This window comes from Herpailurus yagouaroundi, unplaced genomic scaffold (assembly GCF_014898765.1).
Source record: "Herpailurus yagouaroundi ecotype Mexico unplaced genomic scaffold, PumYag 160, whole genome shotgun sequence".
NCBI classification, from domain to species: Eukaryota; Metazoa; Chordata; class Mammalia; order Carnivora; family Felidae; genus Herpailurus; species Herpailurus yagouaroundi.
Window position 1 is genome coordinate 45,093,057 of NW_024412401.1, and position 22,364 is coordinate 45,115,420.

The 22,364-nt window shown below is 52.7% G+C and overlaps 1 protein-coding gene across 1 annotated transcript in view; it reads left to right on the plus strand.

Moving 5' to 3' along the window:
- Window positions 1-2,658: 2,658 nt before the first annotated feature.
- PTGS1 (prostaglandin-endoperoxide synthase 1) overlaps window positions 2,659-22,364 on the plus strand; it is a 23,490-nt gene continuing 3,784 nt past the window's right edge. Inside the window, exons 1-10 of the mRNA XM_040482224.1 lie at window positions 2,659-2,774; window positions 2,866-2,961; window positions 9,482-9,598; window positions 9,981-10,121; window positions 10,323-10,466; window positions 13,029-13,210; window positions 13,323-13,406; window positions 15,153-15,399; window positions 17,251-17,537; window positions 21,525-21,672. Of these exons, the coding sequence (XP_040338158.1) occupies window positions 2,768-2,774; window positions 2,866-2,961; window positions 9,482-9,598; window positions 9,981-10,121; window positions 10,323-10,466; window positions 13,029-13,210; window positions 13,323-13,406; window positions 15,153-15,399; window positions 17,251-17,537; window positions 21,525-21,672 (1,453 nt within the window). The 5' untranslated portion in view covers window positions 2,659-2,767. The remainder of the gene's footprint in view (window positions 2,775-2,865; window positions 2,962-9,481; window positions 9,599-9,980; window positions 10,122-10,322; window positions 10,467-13,028; window positions 13,211-13,322; window positions 13,407-15,152; window positions 15,400-17,250; window positions 17,538-21,524; window positions 21,673-22,364) is intronic.

Genomic DNA, 22,364 nt, shown 5'->3' on the forward strand with positions numbered 1-22,364 from the left:
GTAGGGGTGTGTGTGCAGTGAGGGAGAAACCCTGCTGCGGGTTGCCGGTGGGGTACAGGGTAGAGTGGAGTCCTTGCTGCTGCAGCCAGGAGGGGCTCGGGGCCCGGGGTGGACTTGTAAGTGTTGCCGTTGCTGGCCAATGGGCCCAGCTGGGGAAGACAGGGAAACTGAGGTAGGGTACTTACTTTTCTGGTGGTCGTCACAGCAGATAGATGGGTTGGCAGTCACCTGATGAAGCCGGCTTTGGACCCGCACTCACGTGTAGAAGGTCCATATTTTCTCATTCATTCAATCACTCCTACTTTATGCAATGAAACAACATTTGCAGGCATCTTTTATATGCCAGATCTCGTGCTCGGCCCCGGGGATATGACAGCGACCACAGTCTTCTGACACAACACAGTCCAGTGTGCTGGGAAGTCCGCAGTAAGCAGACAAGGCACAGGAATGTCCTCAAAGGACAGAAAGAGGAGGAGGTGTGCCAGGGAACATTGGAGTTGGGCTTTGCCCAAGGAGTGGAAACTCACTCTCCTGAGGACTAGGAAAACTCCCTAGATGGGGAGGTCACAGGCTTTGGAGTAGAGGCACAGGGAAAGGTGACACTGTGCGGTGGCCTTTCTCAGGGCTGGCGCCAGGGCTAGCCCGGACCTCTCCCCTGTATATCCAGCTGCGGGCTGGAACTTGCTGCTGAAATGGACTAAACATGACGAGTCCAAATTCAAGTGCCATCTCCCCCAGCTTTCCCCCCTCCCTGATTCCTTCCCTGGGTATTCTTGCCAGCATCAAGCTAGAAACCTAGGTGCCCTCCCCGGCACCTGTCTTTCCTTCAAGCCCCAGTGCCAACCGGTCAGCACACCCTGGCACTTCTGACACCATTGCTCTCACCTGTCCCTCCTACAACTGGCCATCTCAGTGCGATCCTGTCCCCAGAGGACTGTCTACCATCTCACCTCTGTCATCTCCTTCATTGCATCCATCTTGTATCTCCAGCCCTGGTCACAGAGTCTGGCCACAGTGAAGGCCCAGTCACTCCATGCCAGACCTATTCTCAGAGACCATCTGATTTGACCTTTATATTGTTCAGATGGGGAACCGGCTGCCCAGGGAGGTGCAGAGATTTGTCTCAGCCAGTCCCCGGGAGAACTGAGACTTGAACTCAGTTCTCCTGACTCCTAGCCTGAGGCTCTTTCTCCCAAGGCCAAGGCCACCCAAGTGTTCATCCCTTTGAGCACGGTGGGTGGCTTCAGAGTAAGGAGTCAGCAGAAGGTCCAGGCGGTAACTTGCTGGGCCCACAGCCTCAAGGGAGGGTGGACCCTGCTAGTAGAAATGGGCCTCATTCAAGCTCTTCTCTGCTTTCTTCATCGCCAGAAAGTCCCCTTTTCTTTGGGTACCTGGACCCCCGATCTCTATGCTGAGCCCATTCCTTTTACTGATTATCCATGACTTATGGCTCCTCGCCCCTGTCTGGGTAGTCACCAGGGGGCCCTGGATCTGGGGTCGAGGATGGAGATGCGTGTGGGGGGGAGCTGCAGCCTGTCCCAGCACCCCAGGGCCCTCTATCTGCCCCACTCCCTCCTCGAGTCTGCCCTGGCTTGCTCTGTCTCCCTGGAGCAGCTGGCTTTTGTCCCAGTGGAGCATGGGAACAGCTCAGGCGGGGACATAGGAGGGGCTTCCCAGCAGGTCTCCCCTCCCCCACCTGGCATGGTTCCCACCCTGCACCTTGAGGATGCCTGGGCACCTCCTTCAGCTTCCCTGCTGTGGAGCCCACGGGATGGCTCAGCGTGCTGGGGAAACCAAAGGAGAAAATCTTTGGGTGCGGGGACCAGGAGACTCTGTGTGACCTAGTGCCCGTCCCTTCCCCCTGCTAGGATCTGTCGCCCCAGCTATAAAATCGAGGAGCTGGATCTTGGTGTTCCGGAAAGTCGGCAGGTAGATGTGAGTCTGGCTAGAGTGCCAGCCCTGGCCAGCCACGAGCTGGGAGATCTCTGAAAACCATGCCTCCTGATACCCGAGGCTTGCATCAACAGATTTTTGTGCCTCTCGAGGCATCTTACATCAGTCCTCCGGGAGGGTTCTTATGATTATCCCCGTTTCATAGATGGGAATACTGAAGACCAGAAAGGGTAAATACTGGGTCCAAAGTGACACAGTTAGTAAGCTGTAGAGTCTGGATTTGAGCTCAGGTCTCCTGGACTTGGAGCCTGTGGTTTTCATTTCTGGCAGCAGAGGTTCAGGCCGACCCGGGGCCTCAGAGGGCAGAGCCTTCCTGTGCTCCCTGTTGGGTCTGAGGGTAGTGGGTTGCCCATCCAGGAAACCATGTGCAGCCCAGCCTGGACTGCTCCTTGGAGCCCCCTTTCCTCTCTGGGGGTCAAGGTGTGTGGTTCAGGCCAGCGCTCCCGGCTCTGCCCTGAAGCCTCGGGTGACCTCAGCATTGCACATAATCCCTGGGCCTCAGGTTCCTATCTGCCAAACGGATACCGTTCTGGTGCCACCGGGCTTCAAAGGCTCACATGCCTCACGGGTCTCAGGTGAAAAACTGCTTTGGTTGCAATCAGAATAATTAATAAAATGTTTTGGCTAGGGCGGGAGCAGAGGAAGTAAGTGGGCGGCGGCGGCGCTGCCGCTGCCGAGGTGACAGCTGGCTGGAGAGGTGGAGCCAGGGAATGGGTGGGGAGGGGGCGGGCCGGGCTGGCCAGAGCTCGGGACAGAGACGCACCCCAGGAGCTGGCCGTCTGCATCCCGCAAGCACCAGCCACGCTGCCGAACTATGAGCCGTGAGTCCGACCCCGGTGTCCCCAGGAATCCGCCTTTGCCTTGGCGGAGCCTTGAATGCCAGACTCAGCCCTAATGTCTCTCACTCTGCAGGGAGGAGTCGTTTGCTCCGGTTCCCGCTGCTCCTGCTGCTGCTGCTGCTGCAGCCGCCCCAGGTCCTGCCCGCGGATTCCCGGGCCCCCCCCCCGGGGGGGGGCCCCCCCCCCCCCCCGCCCCCGACCCCGGGGAGCCTCCAGTCCTGAGCCCCGGCCTGGCCCCTCCCCCTGCTCTCCCTTCGGGCAAGCCCAGCTTCCCCTTTCTGCTCTCGGTGCCTGGAATGGGGGAGGGCCCTGAGTCGGCGGGAGAGGGGTTCTCTGGAGACCCCCGGGGGTGTGTGGCCTTGGATAGGGCTCTACGGGGGTTTCCTTTGCGGGGGAGAGGGGTGGAGAGGACAGACTGGGATCTCACGGCGGCTTTGAGAGAACGGACAGCCCCTCTCCGGCCCCCTCACCTGTTCTGGGCCCCCAGCTGTCCAGGCTGCCTTTTTCTCCAACAACCCCCGTTGTTTCCTGCGGGGGGGTGAGGCTGGGGGTCTCTTTCTGAGGAAGCAGCAGGCACCTGTCCAGCCTCTAACTTTCTGGGAACCCATGGGGATTCTCAGCCCGGGGATAGAAGGCCTCCCTTGGTGAGGGTCCGGGTACAGCAGCCGTTCTGGGAAGACCCGGGGAGGGGGGCGGTGGAAACACATTTATGTACAGAGCTGGGTTGCCTCCCCGAGGTTTACGTCCTCACCCAATGGGTAGGTGAGTTAGGCGCAGGTAGGTGCCGTAATTCTCTCTAGCTCGCTCAGCACATGGTGGTCTAAGGGTTTGAACTTGAATCTGTCTTGCCCTAGGCACTTTGCAAACTCTTTCCACAGACAGTCCCCCTCCTCCCCCCACCCCCCACCACTGCCCTCCTTGGTTTCATCACCCAGAAGATGATGGGGAAAGTCAGATCCTGTAAAATTCCACCACTCCTGCACCCCCCTCCCCATGAGTGTATCAGGTTCCAAGTGGAGGAGTTCAGCTCCACCCTTAGCCAGCCTCTCTCCCCCAGCTTACTGCTCGTGTGTGTGTGTGTGTGTGTGTGCGCGCGCGCGCGCGCATGTGCGTGCGTGCAAGGCCTGGACGTAGCTTCCTTCACCATCTAGCTGTATGATCCATCCCTCTCTGGGTCTCCATTTCCCATCTGTAAAATGGGGGCAAGAGAGGATGCGGGTGGGGAAAGGGGCTGAGCTCTCTGTTGTGATGCTCTGGCGATTTGGTGCTCAGAGGAGAGAAGAAAGATGTCTATGTGGACTGCGAATCAGACCAGGTTTCCTAGAGAGAGAGAGGGTTTGAGTGGGTGGCATTTGGGGAACCCAGGAAGAGGATGGGGGGTGCTCCAGAGACTGGGTATGAGCAAAGGCCCAGTTAGTGGGAAGAAGAAGACTCATGTGGCCAGCACTTTACAGTTTCCAAGGCCCAGCTATGGGCTTCCATTTCTTGGTGCTCACAACAGCCCTGCCAGGGAGACGTGTCAGACCCATTTTACAGAAGGGAGCTCTGTGGCCCAGAGGGGAGAGCCCATCTGTCTGAGACCCCAGCAGCAGAGCCAGGGCCGACCAGGCCGCCCCAGTGACCCGACTCCTCAGCCCGTGGATCAGCACAGCACTTCCTCTGAGGCCCCATCCAAGGGGATGGGGATACGAAGGGCTGGTCTGCCCGTCTTCCTGTGTGTTCACTAACAGAACCATGGTCTGTGCCGTTTTGTTTTTGTCTTTTCTACTTATCTTTATATCAGAAGTGTTTAAATGGAGTTATTCTTTTCACTCCACAAACATTCCCAATGGCTCGCTTTAAGCTAGTTTTTGGCTGGAGCTGGAGGCACGGGGCCGGGAGGGGCCCGCCATCTCATACGGGACAGAAACGCCAACAGACTGTCATCCAAAGGGGTCAGGGCCATGGGTGAGGGCCGCACAGGGGTGTGTGAGGCTCAGGGTGGGGAGAAGTTCCCTCTCAAGTGTGAGGAACCGAGGGAGACATCCTGGAGGTGGTGACGTTTGACCTGGACCCTGAAGGAGGTGGTGAGTGCTGGTAAGTGCTCTGAGGCTTTACTGTGAGACCCTGTAAGGTCTTTCTGATAGAAGCAATGGCAGAGATGGAGTCTAAAGGTCTGGACCTCGGGAGGCAGGCAGGAGCATAGGGAGCCGTAGGACAAGGGGCAGGTGCTGGCTGGCAATGTGGGTGAGGTGCCAGGACTCGGGCCTGAGGGTAATTTGGTTGCATAGGGGACTTGGGGTTGAGACTGGAGGCCAGGAAACCTTTAAGAGGCTGCTGCAAGGGTCAAGGACAGAGCGACGACAAGCTGGGTGCAGCAGTACTTTGTGCTTCCAGTCTGTGGGTGAACTAAGGTCCACGATGTCTGGGCATCTGCTCCGGGAAGCCAGAGCCTGTGCCTCAGAGGTACAGCAAAGGCCGACCCCCGGCAGAGGAGGGCTGCAGACTCAGCTGAGGGCAGGTGACAGGGGACATTGTTGCTTTGGCTTCTCCGTGTGGGGGAGGAGATAGGCTTGGAGGGCAAGGCCATGCCACGGGAGTCTTAATGCTCAAACTTATCCCCTCTAGCCCCTGGACTTGACTCAGTGCCTTCTCCTTGGCTAGGGACACGGCGTGACCTGGCAATCGGAGCTCTGTGCTAGGCAGAGGGGCCTGAGGCCAGTTAGCCCTGGCCCATGGGGAGGGGAACCCAGCCTGTGCCAAGGCCTCCCTGCTGCCTGCCGTCTCCTATCTGCAGCGCCAGCCGGGTCTGTGGGCCATGAGGGGGCTTCCTCTCCAGTTGGCTCTTCCAGCTGTGGGCCCAGCTGTTGGGGCCTGGTGTGGGGGTGCCCGGCCCCTGACTGTTGGCCTGGCTGAGTGTAGGGGCTGGGGCCCAGGTCTGGCTAGTCAGGGCCTTTTTTTTTCCTCTTTGGTTGCCAAGTTCCTGGAGCTTCTCTAAATATTATTCTTAAGAGATTTCAGTTTAGTCCCATTAAGGGTCCCTCTTGCTGCCTGGTGTCTGTGCATCCTGGAGGACTTAGTGTTTCTTCATTGTGCCCGGGGCTCTGACTCCTGGGCTGAGGGACATTTCCTTGCCTTAATCCTCAGAAAGTTCTGGAGCCGAGCAGTTCTGGATACTTCTTATTTGTGGGAATGTGTGCGGTATGAGCATACTGATCGACCCCACCTCCTGGGTGGCTTGAAGATTCAGTGAGACCAAGTTGCAAGGTTCTCTGCTCTGGGCCAGGGGATTCATACTGATGCAAATAATAAAGAAGGGGAGGCTGCAAAGGAGGCCTCCTCAGAGCCCACCTGCCCCGTCCCCCTTCTGGGAGACACAGGAAAAATGAGGCCCAGAGAGTGGAAGGGACTTGCCCAAAGACACACAACCAGTAAAGAGCAGCCGCTCTCCCGCTCTCTTGATACATTTCCCCCAGCACCTACCTGGCACTTGGCCCTGTGCTGGGAACTTGGTAGATTCGGTGCCTGCACCTCTCCAGTTCTCTTTCTGGATGGCTTATTATGCAGGGTGTCCTCCACTGAGCACAGAACTGGGCCGGCATGAAAGCATGCCAGACTTCAGTTAGACTGAAGGGAGGCCTTTCTTTGTGGGTAGTTCCCAGAGTTCTTGTGGCAGGGGATGGTGATCCCTCTGAGGTCATTCCCAGCTTGTGGATCTAAGTGCCTCTCCTACCCCATCCTTTTCCCAGATCCAGGCCTGGAAACCTCCAGGGAGAGAAAGGGAGGGAAAGAGAGGGAATCCAAGTCTTAGCTCTGGAACTTCAAAGCAGTGGGGCTTGGGCCAGTCTCCTGACGCTGAGCCTGGAATTCTTCCTCTGTGCCCTGCAGGGCGTCTCCCCACCCTCCTGGGAGTGCCAGGCAGATAGAAAGAATGGGGGCACGCAAGGCTGTGGAGTGGTCAGTCGCTAGAGCCCCGGATTTCCCGGCGACCGTGACAGTCCAGCGTGGTCAGGCGCATCCCGGGGAGGAGACACTCAGACTCCGCTCTGCTCACCCGGACACCCTGGGGCCCCAGAGGCAGCTGTTTTCCTCACTGGGGAGAACTTTTCCTTCCAGGGGCAGCTGGTGTTTATGGAAAGATCGTGGAGGAGGAGGGAGGGAAGGTTGGATGGTGGGTCTGGGAGGGAGGAGCCTCTGCGTGGACATAGCCTCTCTTGGCAGGAGAGGGGTGCGGGCAGGAGCTGGGGCAGAACTCTAGGGCAGGAAGCAGGAAGCCTCCAGGCTAGCCTTCTGAGCCAGCAGCCAGGGCTGGGAAGATGAGGGATATCTTCGGCCAAGCTCGGGGTAGCCATTCTCCTGGCTTCATTTTATTGACTCCGCAAACATCTGTTGCGTTCTGGCCACCACATCTGGATCCCTTGGGTGGCTGGATCTCTCCAGGACTTGGGTTGAGCCCCAGTGTGTGCATGGCCTGTGTTAGGGAGGAGAAAGTGGGGAAAGTATTGCCCCTTCCCCTGGGGGCTCATGGTGGAGAAGAGCAGGTTGAGTGGGAACACAGAGTGGAGTGAAGGACGTTCATGGGAGGTTTCCTGAGGAGGCAAGGCATGAGCTCTTTGGGAGGGTCAGATGGCCCTGGAGGGGATTGTTAGGGAAGAACCGTGGTCTGGGCAAAAGGAAGGAGAGCTTTTGACTTTGGGGCTCAGGGATGGGGCTGCCACAGAATGAGCTAGAAGGCCCTCTTGAGGTTCTTTTGAAAGCCCTACAGTGGTTAGGGTGGGGAAACTGAGCCAAGTGAAGGGCTGGGCCTTAGCTCCTATGCCTGCTTAGCAGTAGGACTGATGTCCATCTGGGTTAAAGGGCCCTGTGTGCCCAGGGTTGGGGGCTGGGCAGTGGGGAGCTACAGGGTATTAAGCAGGTAGGTAGAGTGTCCTGAGCAGGAGGGATCAGTGAGGAGAGTTCCAGAGCCCCGAGCCCGCTGGGGTGAGTAATCCCAGTGGGAATAATCCCACTCCCCCCCTCCCCTTGGCATTTCTGGGCACATGGCTGTGGGAAGGGAGGCTGCGTCCTGCCTGCTGGGTCTGCCTGTATCAGCTTGATAAGGCCATTTCATCCAGCCCTCTTCCTGTAGGCCCCTCCCTTCTGCACTCCCTACGGGGGCCACAGAGATGCCATTGTGGGGCTGTGGGGAGTTGCCAGGGCTTAAGCAAAACTATTTGCATGATTCCTGTGATTCTCTTTTTGCTTGCCTGAGTGTATGTGTGTAGGGGGGTGTGGGGGCACTGCTGCTGGGGCCCTCTCCTGGGTCAGGGCCATGAGGACCCTATTCTCTAGGCCCCATGCTGCCAAGTGAAGAGGCTAAGAGTGGAGGGGTTGGTCCTTGCCCAGGGCCATGCCCTCTAACCACAACACCCTTCTGCCACCTCTTGCTACCCTCTTGGCCCCCAATAATCCGTTGTACAAAGAATAGGTGTTCCCTATAATGTTGGCTCTGAGCCTAGATAAGGAAGTGTGTTTGCAGAAGGGAGTCTGGTGTTTTCTGTGTGAAGCTGGCGAAGCAGCCCCTGCCAGGATCCAGGAGACCTGGGTCTGCAGGAGGTCCTGCTCCGTTCTGTGTCCTTGGCCAAGCCTCCGCCTCCCCCTGGGCCTCAGTTTCCTTTGCTGAGCTGTGATGAACACTGAATGAGCTCTGAGAAGTCTACCTCTGCTGTTGAAGAATCACTAAAGCAGTGCAGATTCGAGCAAAGGGGCTGTGGTCAGCAAGACCTGGGTTAGACATAAGGAGAGATTCCTGGTGGGGACTTCTCCAAGAGGCAGGAGGGCTGATGCCAGAGCTCCACTCACCCCCTCAGAAGGGTTTTCCAACTATATCTCCCCTGTCCCTTGGTGCCTGACCATCCTCAAGATCCTTGAGCCCAGAGTATGCTCTGACATAGGTCAAGGCTGGGCCTATCAGGAATGGGGGCTGAGATCCCCTCAAACCCACACTTTGTCCACAGGGTTCTGGGAAACTTCTTTCCTTGGACTTGAATGTCAAGTCTTGGGTGGGGGTGGTATGGTGTAAATGAAGGTTGGTTTTGTCTGGTGTGACTTGCTGGGTGACCTGTGTGGGGTTTGCCTTGTCTGGCCTCAGTTTCCCCATCTGCAAGTGGGCATTATGATTCCTGCTCTTCCCCCACTTCTACAAAAATAGAGGGATGGTGGACAATCTCATCTTCCCAGTGTCCAGGTACCTAGAGTTTGTGGGCTGGTCTGAGAGGACCCCCCCATCCTTATCCCTTTCCTGAACTTCACAAACCCAGCCCTTGGTGCTGGGCTCTGACTGGGCAAGAAGTGAATGCTCTAGAAACCTGTGGTTGTCTTATCAGTTGTTTCCTAACCTTTGGTGTCACAATTTGGTGTTTGAACTCTCCCCCTGCCCTATTTTGATGGCATCAGGGAAGAGGCGGGGACTGCCCTTTGGGGCCCATGTGGACTAGGCTAGAGACCAAAACAGGGTCTGAACAGGGCAGGGCCTGGGGCTTCCAGCCATAACTTTGGGAGCAGAGAGGACCCTTAGGTGAACACTGAAGTCCAGAAAGGGCCACCAAGTGAGTTAGGACAGACCTGTGACTTGAGTCCATATGTCTGGCCCCATACTTCCCCATCGGGGACAGGACAGGGGTTGAGAGGTCATCCTCGAGTCACCTCTGATCTCTGCTTCTCCCCTGCAGTGAATCCATGCTGTTACTACCCATGCCAACACCAGGGGATCTGTGTCCGCTTCGGCCTTGACCGCTACCAGTGTGACTGCACCCGCACGGGATATTCTGGCCCCAACTGCACCATCCGTGAGCCGGGCCTCCTGACTCCACTCCTGTCCTGGGCTCCCTTGCTCCCTTGGGCTTGTCCTGAGACCCCCAGTTCCTGCCTTTGTCTGTGGCCTTAGCCTGTTCTCCTTCCTTGCCTGGCTTTGACCTTTGACACTCTCCCTGACCCGGCTGAAGCAGAGCTCTCCCTCCTGGCATACCTCATGCCCTCGCCCTGTCCCCTGCCCTCTCACATCTGCTTCTGGCTCTGTCATGTGTCATCTCTTCCAAGGTTCCATCCTTACTCTGCCCCGTACGTTCTGACCGGTTCTGTCCTGGCTTCATTCCCGGTTCCTGTCTTCCACTTGGGCCACTTCTGGTCCTACTAGGAGGCCCGACTGAGTGGCTCCCATTGTCCCTGCAGCCGAGCTATGGACCTGGCTCCGGAATTCACTGCGACCCAGCCCCGCTTTCCTCCACTTCCTGCTGACACATGGGCGCTGGTTCTGGGAGTTTGTCAATGCCACTTTCATCCGAGACATGCTCATGCGCCTGGTACTCACAGGTGGGTGGAGGGTAGCATCCCCCCCACCCCCGTTCTGGGGAGCAGGAAGTCCTTCCAGCTCTTGGAATTCTTGGCATCTGATAAGGGGAGTGGGTTGGGAGACTATGATGCCAGGTTAAACAAGTCCAACCCAAGAGGAGGCAGGGAGGGGGCTGTAACTGGGGATGGGAACCCCCTTATCACCATATTCTCCCTCTGCAGTGCGTTCCAACCTTATCCCCAGCCCTCCCACCTACAACATAGCACATGACTACATCAGCTGGGAGTCCTTCTCCAACGTGAGCTATTATACTCGTATTCTGCCCTCTGTGCCCCAAGACTGCCCCACGCCCATGGGAACCAAAGGTAATGGAGATGGGGTTGGGAGTCACAGGAGATGCCCTGTTCTCTTTGGGGAAAAGCAGGTGAAAAAGCAATTATTGACCCATTTCCCAGATGGGTGGTCAAAGGCAATACATACGACATATCAGAACCATGGACAAGGACAGGGCTGGGGAATGAGGATAGGAAGGGGTGGTGGAGACTCTTGCCTGTGGTCACCTAAGAAGTCAGTGGCAGAGTCAGACTAGTGCTTCCATATTTCCAGGGTGCCTCTTTGCTTGAACCTTGTCTACTGAATTGGTGGGATCTTGCTGAAATGGGGGTGACTTAAGAGTTGAAATGTAGGAAGGAAGGAATACTGTGCTATTTGTTGGGTGCTGACTCCATGTTTGGTTCTTAACTGATGTAAATAGTTTACCATGCTTCATCAGTGTAGGTTACACGTAAAGTCAGAGTTTTTTCTTTAGTTTCCCAAGACCCCACTTGTTTGCATTGGCAGGGATCTTCCTCCTAAGTCCTTCTTTCCACTCCACTCTGGACTGCCTGAAAACCCAGGGGTTTACTCAGTTCAGAGCCATGAATTCTGCTTCAAATACAGAGGGGACATGAGAGGCTTTGGTCCACTGCTGCCATCACTTCCATCCCCGTCCACATGGTGACACTGTTGAACACTGGGTCCTGTGCAGCCCTGTGGTTGTGGGCTTTTGTGGGCTCAGCACCTTGCATAGGTATTGATGTCCTAATTTGGGTCTCAGGGCACTACTCTGATGGTTTGCACTCACATGTTTAGCTCCTATGTTTAAAGCATGACTATTCTGCCAGATAGCTGGGTCTTACAGAGTCTCTGGATTCTGCCAGCACTTTGCTGGAACCAGCCCCTGTTCAATGTTAATCCAAGGGGTGAGTCCAAGTTATAGGGTGCAGACCACTCCTTCCAAGTTCCCTTTTGGTGAGTTTCCTTTGGGGTGCTTGATCTCCTTGCCTGATGGAGGAAACCAATCGACCATCTCAATCCAGAGAGGTTCTCTTGATCTTGAACCTTCAACACTGAGCCTTGCTTGAGGTACTATGAAAGGGTGCCTTTACCAAAACACAAAAATTCAGTTACTCCTTTCTGTATGGGCATTGGGTACCAACGCATCTGACATTGACATAATTAAGGAAGGCTCTTAATTCTCATGATGACAGACACCTGCTTTGAGATGACCTGTTGTCTTTACCCCAGACAGAAAGACTGGCATTTTTTTTTTAATTTTTTTTTCAACGTTTATTTATTTTTGGGACAGAGAGAGACAGAGCATGAACGGGGGAGGGGCAGAGAGAGAGGGAGACACAGAATCGGAAACAGGCTCCAGGCTCCGAGCCATCAGCCCAGAGCCCGACACGGGGCTCGAACTCATGGACCGCGAGATCGTGACCTGGCTGAAGTCGGACGCTTAACTGACTGCGCCACCCAGGCGCCCCAAGACTGCCATATTTAAAATAGGTTGGCAAACTCCAGCCCACAGCCTAAATCCAGTCCACTCCCTGTTTTGGGAATAAAGTTTTATTAGAACTTCGTCACGCTGATTTGCTTAGGTACCATCTGTGACTGTTTTCCCCACTACAACAGCAAAGCAGAGTGGATGGTGACAGAGCTTTTTCAGGCAAAACCTGAAAGAAAGATCGACTATCTGGCTTCTTACAGAAAAAGCTTGGGGGCGCCTGGGTGGCGCAGTCGGTTAAGCGTCCGACTTCAGCCAGGTCACGATCTCGCGGTCCGTGGGTTCGAGCCCCGCGTCGGGCTCTGGGCTGATGGCTCAGAGCCTGGAGCCTGTTTCTGATTCTGTGTCTCCCTCTCTCTCTGCCCCTCGCCCGTTCATGCTCTGTCTCTCTCTGTCCCAAAAATAAATAAACGTTGAAAAAAAAAATTAAGAAAAAAAATAATAAAAAAGAAAAAGCTTGAAGTTCGCTGATCCTTGATTTACAAGATCCCATCTCACCAGTTCTCAGTCATGCTTACATTATCTCATGTACTCCTGAAACTACTGCATAAAATAGGTATTTTACAGATGCCCTATTTTACAGATGAAGGCATCGAGGCTCAGAGAGGTAAAATGACTTATCTATGTTCACACAGTCAGCAAATGTACCCAGATTCAAACATAGGCTACCTTGCTCCAGGGCCAGGGAGTCCAAGATCTTTTTTTTTTTTTCTTTATTTATGTTTTATTTATGTTTCTTTCTTCTTTCTTTTTGGTTAACTTTTTTCAGAGTTATAAACACACACAAAAGTTGGGAAGAAAGTATAATAAACTCTTATGTAGTCATTTCTCCATTTCAATACATATCCATAATTTGCCAATCTTATATCATCTATCCCCCTTACCTTATTTTTAATGAAGTATTTTAGAGCAAATTCCAAATATCATGCCATTTCACCCATAAATACTTCTAGGGTAGAAAAGGTACAAGGGGCCATCTGGTAGGAGGAAGGCTGATCTGGCTTCCTGTGTGGACCAGTTTGGTCCAGTGAGCCCAGAAGGCTGTGGGGCAGGGAGATTGAGACATCAGACAGCTACTGCCCTTCCCTACCTCCCCAACCAGGGAAGAAGCAGTTGCCAGATGCCCAGATTCTGGGCCATCGCTTCCTGCTCAGGAGGAAGTTCATACCTGACCCCCAAGGAACCAACCTCATGTTCGCCTTCTTTGCACAACACTTCACCCACCAGTTCTTCAAAACTTCTGGCAAGATGGGTCCTGGCTTCACCAAGGCCTTGGGACACGGGGTGAGTACCTAGGAGGGGCTCAGGACTTCTCTGGGCCTAACTTAGCACATGTAGGTCACCATCGCTGAGGCGGCACCCCAGTCCGCTGACCGGACCCTCTTTCTGTCCTCAGGTAGATCTCGGCCACATTTATGGGGACAACCTGGAACGTCAGTATCAGCTGCGGCTCTTTAAGGATGGGAAACTCAAATACCAGGTAGCACTGTGGTTGCAGATGGGGCAGTGGGAAAGGCCTCCCGTGGCCTTCCCTGGCAGAGGCCACTGGGGGACCTGAGTGGCGTCTTACAAGGACCAGCTGCAGGAGCTGGAGATGTGTGTGAGGAGGAGAGACAATGAACCCTGGGGGAAGGAGCCGGGCAAGGGAAGCACACTAGGAGCAGACACAGCCTCTCATGTTCTCCTGGGGGGTGGACTTTGGGGTGTCCATCTCCTAGAAGATGAACATTTCCAGTCTGCATATGTACTTGTCATTTTTCTACCATATCATTTGGACACTATGGTGTGCCTGGCACAGACAGTGGAGCAGTGACCAGGATAGTTAATGGGCCCTGACCTTCAGGAACCCACAGCCCATCAGGGCTACACCCACACACTAGGATGCCAGATCCACGACTTTCTGTTTGCACTAACACTGTCCACCAGAAATGCAATGTGACCAACACATGTCATTACAGTTTCTCTGGTGGCCACATTAAAAAAGGTAAAAAGAAACAGGTGAAATTGACTTTAATACTATATTTTATTTAACCCTATATGTATAGCCAGAATATTATCATTTCAATGTGTAATTGATACAGAAATTATTTTTTATACAGAAATTATGAATAAAATAGCTCACATTCTTTTTTTTCATGTTAAATCTTTGAAATGTGATCTGTATTTTATATTCATTGCACATTTCACTTGGGATGCCAAATTTTCATTGGGGATAATCTGATCTGTACTTAGATTTCATAAAGTTACAGCTGAAAAGCAGGTTCACGTGCTCACGTTGTTCTGAGCATACTTAAAGGTTTTCCAACTGCTGAAGTGTCAGTAAATCTGAATTAAATAAAGTTAAAGATTCAGTTCTTCATTCACGCCAGCCACATGTCTAGTGCTCAACAGCTACACGTGACTCCTGGCTACCGTATTGGACCACACAAATCTAGACAAACCCGAACCCAAACCCAAAGTTCATTGCTGAATCTTTAAGGCTAAGAACAATATTTGGCATGTAGTAGGCCCTCGGTGTATATTTATTGAATGATTGAAAAGGCTGCCATATAATCAATTACACTTGTGATCAACCGCTAGGAAAAAGCTCTGTGAGTGTTCAGAGGGCAGGGCAGGCTTCCCTGGGAAGTTCAGATACACCAAGAGCTGCAGGGATGATGAGTTCAGGAAGCCAAGACGGGAAAAGGGCTTTCCAGCTAGCAGTGCCTGGACTTAGAGAGGAGAAGCAGCTGGTGTGGCTCGGAGGAGTGAGGGAAGGGAAGTGTGGCTGCCTGGACACCCAAATGATGGCAGGCGAGGGTGGAGTTGCCTGTGGGGCCGCGTTTAGGATCTCTGATTTCTGCCAAGAGCAGAGAGAGAACTTGGAAGGGTGTGAAGCCAGGGCATGATACTAGATTTGGGTTTTGTTTGTTTTTTTAAAGGATTACTCTGGCTGTGGTACTGGGAATGGACTGTCTAGGACAAGTGTCAATGTAGGGAGACATTGATGAGAGGGGTCAGCATGGAGGATGAGAGTGGGTTAGAAGCAGGTGGTGGCAGTGGGGATAGAGAGAAAGGGACCCGTTCTAAGAAAGATTTAGGAACTAGAACCATCAGCCTGCCTGGGTTACAGAAGATGGGCAGTTGCCCTGAGTGATATGGGCAGCTGTCAGAAGGGAGGGTGTCAGCTCTGGCAGGTGCAAGCACCTGCCCTGTCCCCAGGTTGCCAGGCGGCCCCATCCCGCAGGTGCTGCACGGAGAGATGTACCCGCCATCGGTGGAGGAGGCGCCGGTGTTGATGCACTACCCACGAAACATTCCACCCCAGAGCCAGATGGCTGTGGGTCAGGAGGTGTTTGGGCTGCTTCCCGGGCTCATGCTCTATGCCACGCTCTGGCTGCGTGAGCACAACCGCGTGTGTGACCTGCTGAAGGCTGAGCACCCCACCTGGGGTGATGAGCAACTCTTCCAGACGGCCCGCCTCATCCTTATCGGTGAGGACTCCAGACCAGCCCTGTCCTGGAAGGTCATGTCCTCTATCCTGAAAAGCAGGGTGTGTGGGGGGGTCAGATTCTAGCCTGCCCTGCCTTCAGGAATCCTGTTTCTGCTCTGCATGCATCCGCCTGCCTGGAGTTTGGTAGCTACTGGGTGACTCAGGGACAAGATATTTTTGTGTCCCTTACGGGGGCGAGTCTGCAGCCTAAAATGTCAGATGGTTTCCTGCCTGGGAGCTTGGTCCCTGACACCCCTGTCCAGACGGTGTTCACTCTGAGTCACCAGTAACCACTTTCCCTTGCCTCTGGGCATCACTGGGCCTGGCTGGTTCCAATTATATTGCCTGATTCACTAGGGCCTGGAAGAGCCAGGCACCAGGGATAGCAACAGTCTAAAGAAGGAGAAGGGGCTTGTGCTGAAGTCCCAGCATTTTGGAGACTGACTAGAAAGGGCAAGTCTGTGGCTGGAAGCTGGTGTCGAAGCTGTGATCAAAGGTAATGAAGCTGTATGTCCAGTGCTTCGGTTAACCTTCCCCCAACAACGCTATTAACCAGATATGATTACCCTTGTGAAAATTAAGATTCAGAGAGGTTAAGTGAAATCTCCAAGGCCACTCAGTAGAGGTCTGGCTGCTGTGGGAGCTCCTGCTTCTTGCACCACATCGCAAGCGGAGCTCCTTCTTGGGTGGGGGGAGGGGGTTTCCCCGCACGCCCACACATAGCCATCCTCCTTCCCGCCTGCATGTGGTCATACTCCCAATTACACAGGGCCCTGGGCTGGGCTGCTTCTGTCTGCTATTCCCAATGGTCCCATCCATAGTATCACGATGCATATTTTACGGAGAAGGAAGGTGAGGTTCAGACAGATGAGGTGACACAGCTCAAGCTTGGAGAGGGGAGAGGGAGGCTAGGAATGGTGACGCCAGGCTCTGGACCTTACCGATGGCAAATCTCATGGCTCCAGATCAAGTTGCTAGAAGCCAGTTTGTCTCATGGCTAATTGGCTAAAGTAATCAGTTCTTTTTCCTATCTTGATGACCAGTTTTCATTCTGTTATAGAACGTTCAGTTTGGTTCTTCCCTGCCTCTTTGACTTGAAGGTGGTTACTGAGGGGGCAGAGGAAAAGCTGTTCATGAGAGTTCTGATGTGTAAGAAAATGCAAGACATGTACATGGGACTAGATTCATCTTAAATCCTCAGCCTGCCTCTTTTGCTCCTGCAGCAGCTCTGAGGGGTCTCTCTGAAGCTGTCCTCACTCCTGGAGGCTCACTCCGAGAGCCCCCATGAAGTTAATCTCCACTTTCTCATCATTTGTGACCACTCCCACATCTTGTGGGAGGGTGATCACCATAAGGCCACAAAACCAATTCTCGGGCACTTCCTTCCATGTCCTGCTTAGCTGGGCCTATGACATCCCTTTGGAATATGGGAATAGCATTTGGCTCTTGTCTTGGGACATTGGTCCAACATGAGACAGGAAGCTCCTTTCTTGGGGCTCCTGGGCGGCTCAGTCAGTTAAATGCCTGACGACTGATTTTGGCTCGGGTCATGATCTCATGGTTGTGAGATTGAGCCCCTCATTGGGCTCCATGCCGAGTGTGGGACCTGCTTAAGATTCTCTCTCTCTCCCTCTGCCCCTCCCTCACTCATGCTTTCTCTCTCTTTCAAAAGAAAAAAACTCCATTTTCACACCCTGTTACAAAAAGACTAAGTGAAAGTGGCCCCCCAAATTCACCACCAACAACAATAAAGAAGCGAGAAGCAAGCACCATTCATGAGCTGGCCTGCCTCCCGAGCCAGGTGGCCAAGTCCCTGTGCTCCCCTGACTTTGCCCAACCCCCCCACCCCCAGGGGAGACCATCAAGATTGTGATTGAGGAGTATGTGCAGCAGTTGAGCGGTTACTTCCTGCAGCTGAAGTTTGACCCGGAGCTGCTGTTCGGCGTCCAGTTCCAGTACCGAAACCGCATTGCCATGGAGTTCAACCAGCTGTACCACTGGCACCCGCTCATGCCTGACTCCTTCAAGGTGGGCTCCCGGGAGTACAGCTACGAGCAGTTCCTGTTCAACACCTCCATGCTGGTGGACTATGGGGTTGAGGCCCTGGTGGACGCCTTCTCTCGCCAGAGCGCTGGCCGGGTGAGCCTCGGGAACGTGGGGGAGGGCAGATGGGCTCTGGGGTGCAACAGACCCAGACCCAAAGCCCAGTGTGCTTTTCTGTTCCATAAGGGTGGTGCCACTCCGACATTCCTTTACCCATTCCTTTATTCCTCCTCTTGTCTTTCGTTCATTCAGCAATAGCAGGCATTACTCTGGGTGCTGGGGGATAGAGTGGTGAGCAAGGTCAGCGTGGTTCTTGGCTCCTTGTCCTCTTGCCACTGACACCTTAGTGAGGAACAATAGCCATAGAACAGCTAACATCATGTGAGCCCTTACTATGTGCAAGGCACTGTGCCAGGTGCTCTTCTGACATGATCAGAATTATAAGAGCATGTTAAGAGCCACAATACAAAGAGCCCACAGTGCTTTGAGAACTTGGGGAGGAGCTTGTGACCCAGTGTGGAGAGCTGTAGATAAGGAAATGATGTCTGCGCAGAGATCCAAAGGATGGCTAGAGCTCTCCCAGGGAGAGGGGTTGTGTTAATGGCAGGGGACGATCATGCTCCTGGTGGAGGGCACAGCATGGCAAAGGCCTGGAGGTCAGAGGGCATGGCAATTTGAGGACCGTGAGGACATTCAGGGCACGGTAATATATGCGAAGGTGTCTTCACATAGTTGGTCTTTATCAAATTACAGGCCTCCGTTACAGGCATAATTGTCCCCACCCCCCATTCATAGGTTGAAGTCCTAACCCTCTGTGCTCAGAATGTGGCCATATTAGGAGACAGGGCCTTTACAGAGGTCATTAAGGTTAAATGAGCTCAAAGGATGGGCCTCACTGTGACTGGTGCCCTTATGCGGAGAGGAGATTAGGGTATAGACATGCACAGTGGGAAGACTTAGGGGGAAGATGACCATGGATGAACCAAGGACAGAGGCCTCAGAATGAAGCCCACCTTGCTGACACCTTGACCTTGGACTTCTGGCCTCCAGACTGATAAATTTCTGTTGTTTAAGCTCCCCAAGCTGTGACACTTTGTTATGGCCACCCTAACAAATTAATACAGCACGTTCCCTGGAATTTCTAAGCAGCTCCCTCCTGAATCTCTCCTCCCCCATGCTTGGAAGTCCCTATCTCCTCTGTCCTAGCCCTGCTCCCCGCGCTTCTCTCTGATCCTTCTCCCTAAGCCCTATCATGATATTGTGGCACCCTGTGGATTTAGGTCTACCGCTGGTAATTTGATTGGAATAGCATGTGCTACCACCAATGGGCAGCTTCTGGCTGATTTATGGCCTCTCTTCTCTGTGGGGACACAGAGATGAACAGAGATAGCAGCTTTGTGTGGGGCTGTGTCGTTTCCAAAGCATTTTCAAAGAGCGGCCATGGTGCTGTGGGAAAAGCCCCAGGGTTGTACTTGGCCCAAGGCAAGTCATAAGTGTGTCAACTCTCAGGATGTTCAGGAGAGCATGGGCAGTGATAAAACGGCTTCCCCTGATAATCGCCACATGTGGCTGTCGTCTGGGGGTGGGGGGGTTACCATGTGACCAACACTGAGATAACTGATTTGCATACTTTATCTTGCTAATGTCACCACAAGGGATCAGGTGAATGATCTTGCCTTCCCCATTTTTTGCATATGAAGGAACTGAAATTTAAGTAATTTGCTCAAGGTCCCTGCATGAGTTTCCTAGGGCTGCCGTAACAAAGGACCACAAACTGAGTTTATTTTATTATTTCACATTTCTGGAGGGTAGAAGGTGTGGGCAGGGCTATGTGCTCTCTCTGAAAGCTCCTGGGGAAAATCTGTCCCATGCCTTTGTCTTAGTTTCTGCTGGCTACTGACAATCCTCTTAGACACCTCATGCCAATGCCAACATGGAGTCTCCCTGAGTCCCTGTTTTCTCTGAGGACATCAGTGGTTGTCAGGATCCCCCTAAGGGAGTATGACCTCATCTTCACTTGATTACACCTATTTCCAAATGAGGTCACCTTCACAGGTGGTGGGGATTAAGATTTCAACATATCTCTTTGGGGGACACAAATCAACCCACAATGGTCCCACAGGTTGTAAATGGTGGAACTGACATTTGCACTGGCCTCTGCTAGCTTTGCTCTGCTCCAAGTTGCATGACTTCACCCAATTATGATATTCCTCCTTCCCACCCAGTTATATTTGTTCTATTTAAACAGAACTCTTTCTTAAGTATTGACATTATCAATTCATCCCAAGCAATAGAGTTTTCTTTAGACCAATACTCCTTAACTGTTATGAATCAGAATTTTTCTCTGGAGCCTTTTGATCACACCAGGTTACCTGAACTCTATTTTCACTCCTTTCACAGGATATTACACCACCCCTTGGTCTTGGAGTTAAACTCCAAGTTTAGTTAAGCTAAAGTTGTAGATACACTATAGTTTTCATGGCAAGATTTTAGCTCCCTCCCTGCTAGCTTATGACTGCTCCCTGCCCAGGAGACCTGGGCAGAAGGAAGGAGAAACAACAGACTTAGTCACCTGCATTTCCGTGAGTGGCTTTATCTGGTGTGAATGCAGTGACATGATACTTACTCTGTGTTCCTACCTTCTGGCTCTGAGTTTCCCTTTTCTAGTGGTGGTCGGTTAATAGTAGTTCACTTGTGAGGCATTTGGGTGGCTCAGTTGGTTCAGCGTCTGACTTTGGCTCAGGTTATGGTCTCATGGTTCATGAGCTCCTGGGGGGCTTGCAGTTGTCAGTGTAGTGCCCGCTTCTGATTCCTCTGTCCCTCTCTGTCTGCCCCTACCCCACTCATGCGGGTGCACTTGAGAATAAATAAAATGTAAAATAAATAAATAAATAAAACATTAAAGTGTTGTTAAAAATAAATAAACATTAAAAAATGGTTCACTTTTTTTAAAGATAATTTTTTAAATATTTATTTTTGAGAGAGAGAGTGCACGTGAGAGCGTATGCGAGCCGGGGAGAGGCAGAGAGACAGGGACACAATCCCAAGCAGGCTCTGAGCTGCTGACAGCACAAGCCCAACATGGGGCTCAAACTCACAAACTGTGAGATCATGCATGACCTGAGCTGAAATCAAGAGTTGGATGCTTAACTGGCTGAGCCACCCAGGCATCCCAACAGTGCCTCACTTTTTAATCATTAGAATTTTGTTGAATCTCGATGCTATAATACAGGAATGAAAACCAATAGGAAAAAAGCTCCTTAGCAGGACCCCCCACCCCCCCACCCCACCCCCGCTGAATGATTAAGCATCTCTATTCTTTGATTAAAACAGATTTGAAGAGGGGCGCCTGGGTGGCGCAGTTGGTTAAGCGTCCGACTTCAGCCAGGTCACGATCTCGCGGTCCCTGAGTTCGAGCCCCGCGTCAGGCTCTGGGCTGATGGCTCAGAGCCTGGAGCCTGTTTCCGATTCTGTGTCTCCCTCTCTCTCTGCCCCTCCCCCATTCATGCTCTGTCTCTCTCTGTCCCAAAAATAAATAAACGTTGAAAAAAAAATTAAAAAAAAAAAAAAAAAAACAGATTTGAAGAATACCATAAAGTTTCGGTTCCCAAAACTAACATCTGTCCATCCATTTGTTTCTCATGTGCTGTCTCAGAACCCCCTCTGCCCCTCCAGATTTCATTTCCAGAGCCACAATGCCCTTCCTTCTACTTGAGCTCCTGGCTGGTGCCATTCTGCCATTTCTTTTATGGAATCCTAGTTGCTGAACCTAAAACTTGCAGAACCTTTTGTAACAGGATGTTGGGATTCTCACTTAAATGCAAAGCATTGGGGAATAGTGTGGCTGGTAAGCCACTGGAGAGGTCCTGTTGGCCCACTGCACTTTAACGATGAGGAAGCTGAGACACAGGGGTGTTCCTGAAAGAGCACGACAGTGGCAGACCTGGGGCTGAGTCCCCAGCATTGTGGCTGCTGGACGCAGCCATGCTCTGTCTGCACTTGGGAAGAGCTCCTAACCTGAAGATCTCCTCTAGAATACTGTGGCCTGGCTCTCAGACCACAGCTATGTTTATGTCTTGGCAGATTGGTGGGGGTAGAAACATGGACCACCATGTCTTGCATGTGGCTGTCGATGTCATCAAGGAATCCCGTGAGCTGCGGCTGCAGCCCTTCAATGAATACCGCAAGAGGTTCGGCCTGAGACCCTACACGTCCTTTCAGGAGCTCACAGGTGAGCAGCTGTTTCCTGGACATGGGTCCCTCGAGGGACTCGCAGTGAAGTGAGGGGGACATTGTGGAAACAGACTGTGGAGGTCATGAGGGGTGTGTGAACACCGTGCTGGAGGGTCCGGGAGGTGAAGGGTGGGAAGGGAACAAATGACCCCTCTTGGGGAAAGAAAGTGGTTTCTCAGATGGCTTTGAAGGAGATAAATAGGGATATTCTGGATGGAGACCAAGGGGGAAAGCATTCTAGGTAGAAGAACAGAAGGGACAAAGGCACAGAAGCCATTAAGAATGAACCTGCGGGGAGCGGGGGGGGGGGGGCCCAGTGGTGAGTGTGGCTGGAGCAAGGTGCTTATGTGTGGGGAGGGGTGGGGTTAGGGGCCAAATTGTGTAGAACCTTGGATTCTATGTAAAAGAATTTGGGTTTTACTCTATCTAGTGGTTCCTAAATATCTACTTACGGACCAGTTGCCTCAGAATCACTTAGGAAACTGATTAAAAATATCAAATCCCAGATATCTCTCTCCAAGATTCTGATTCAGTAGGCCTGCATGGTGCCAAAAATCTATATGTATGTGTGTATAATATATACACTTCTTTTTCTTTCTTTCTTTCTTTCTTTCTTTCTTTCTTTCTTTCTTTCTTTCTTTCTTTCTTTCTTCTTTTCTTTCCTGCTGTGGACTGCCAAGAGTTTGGGAA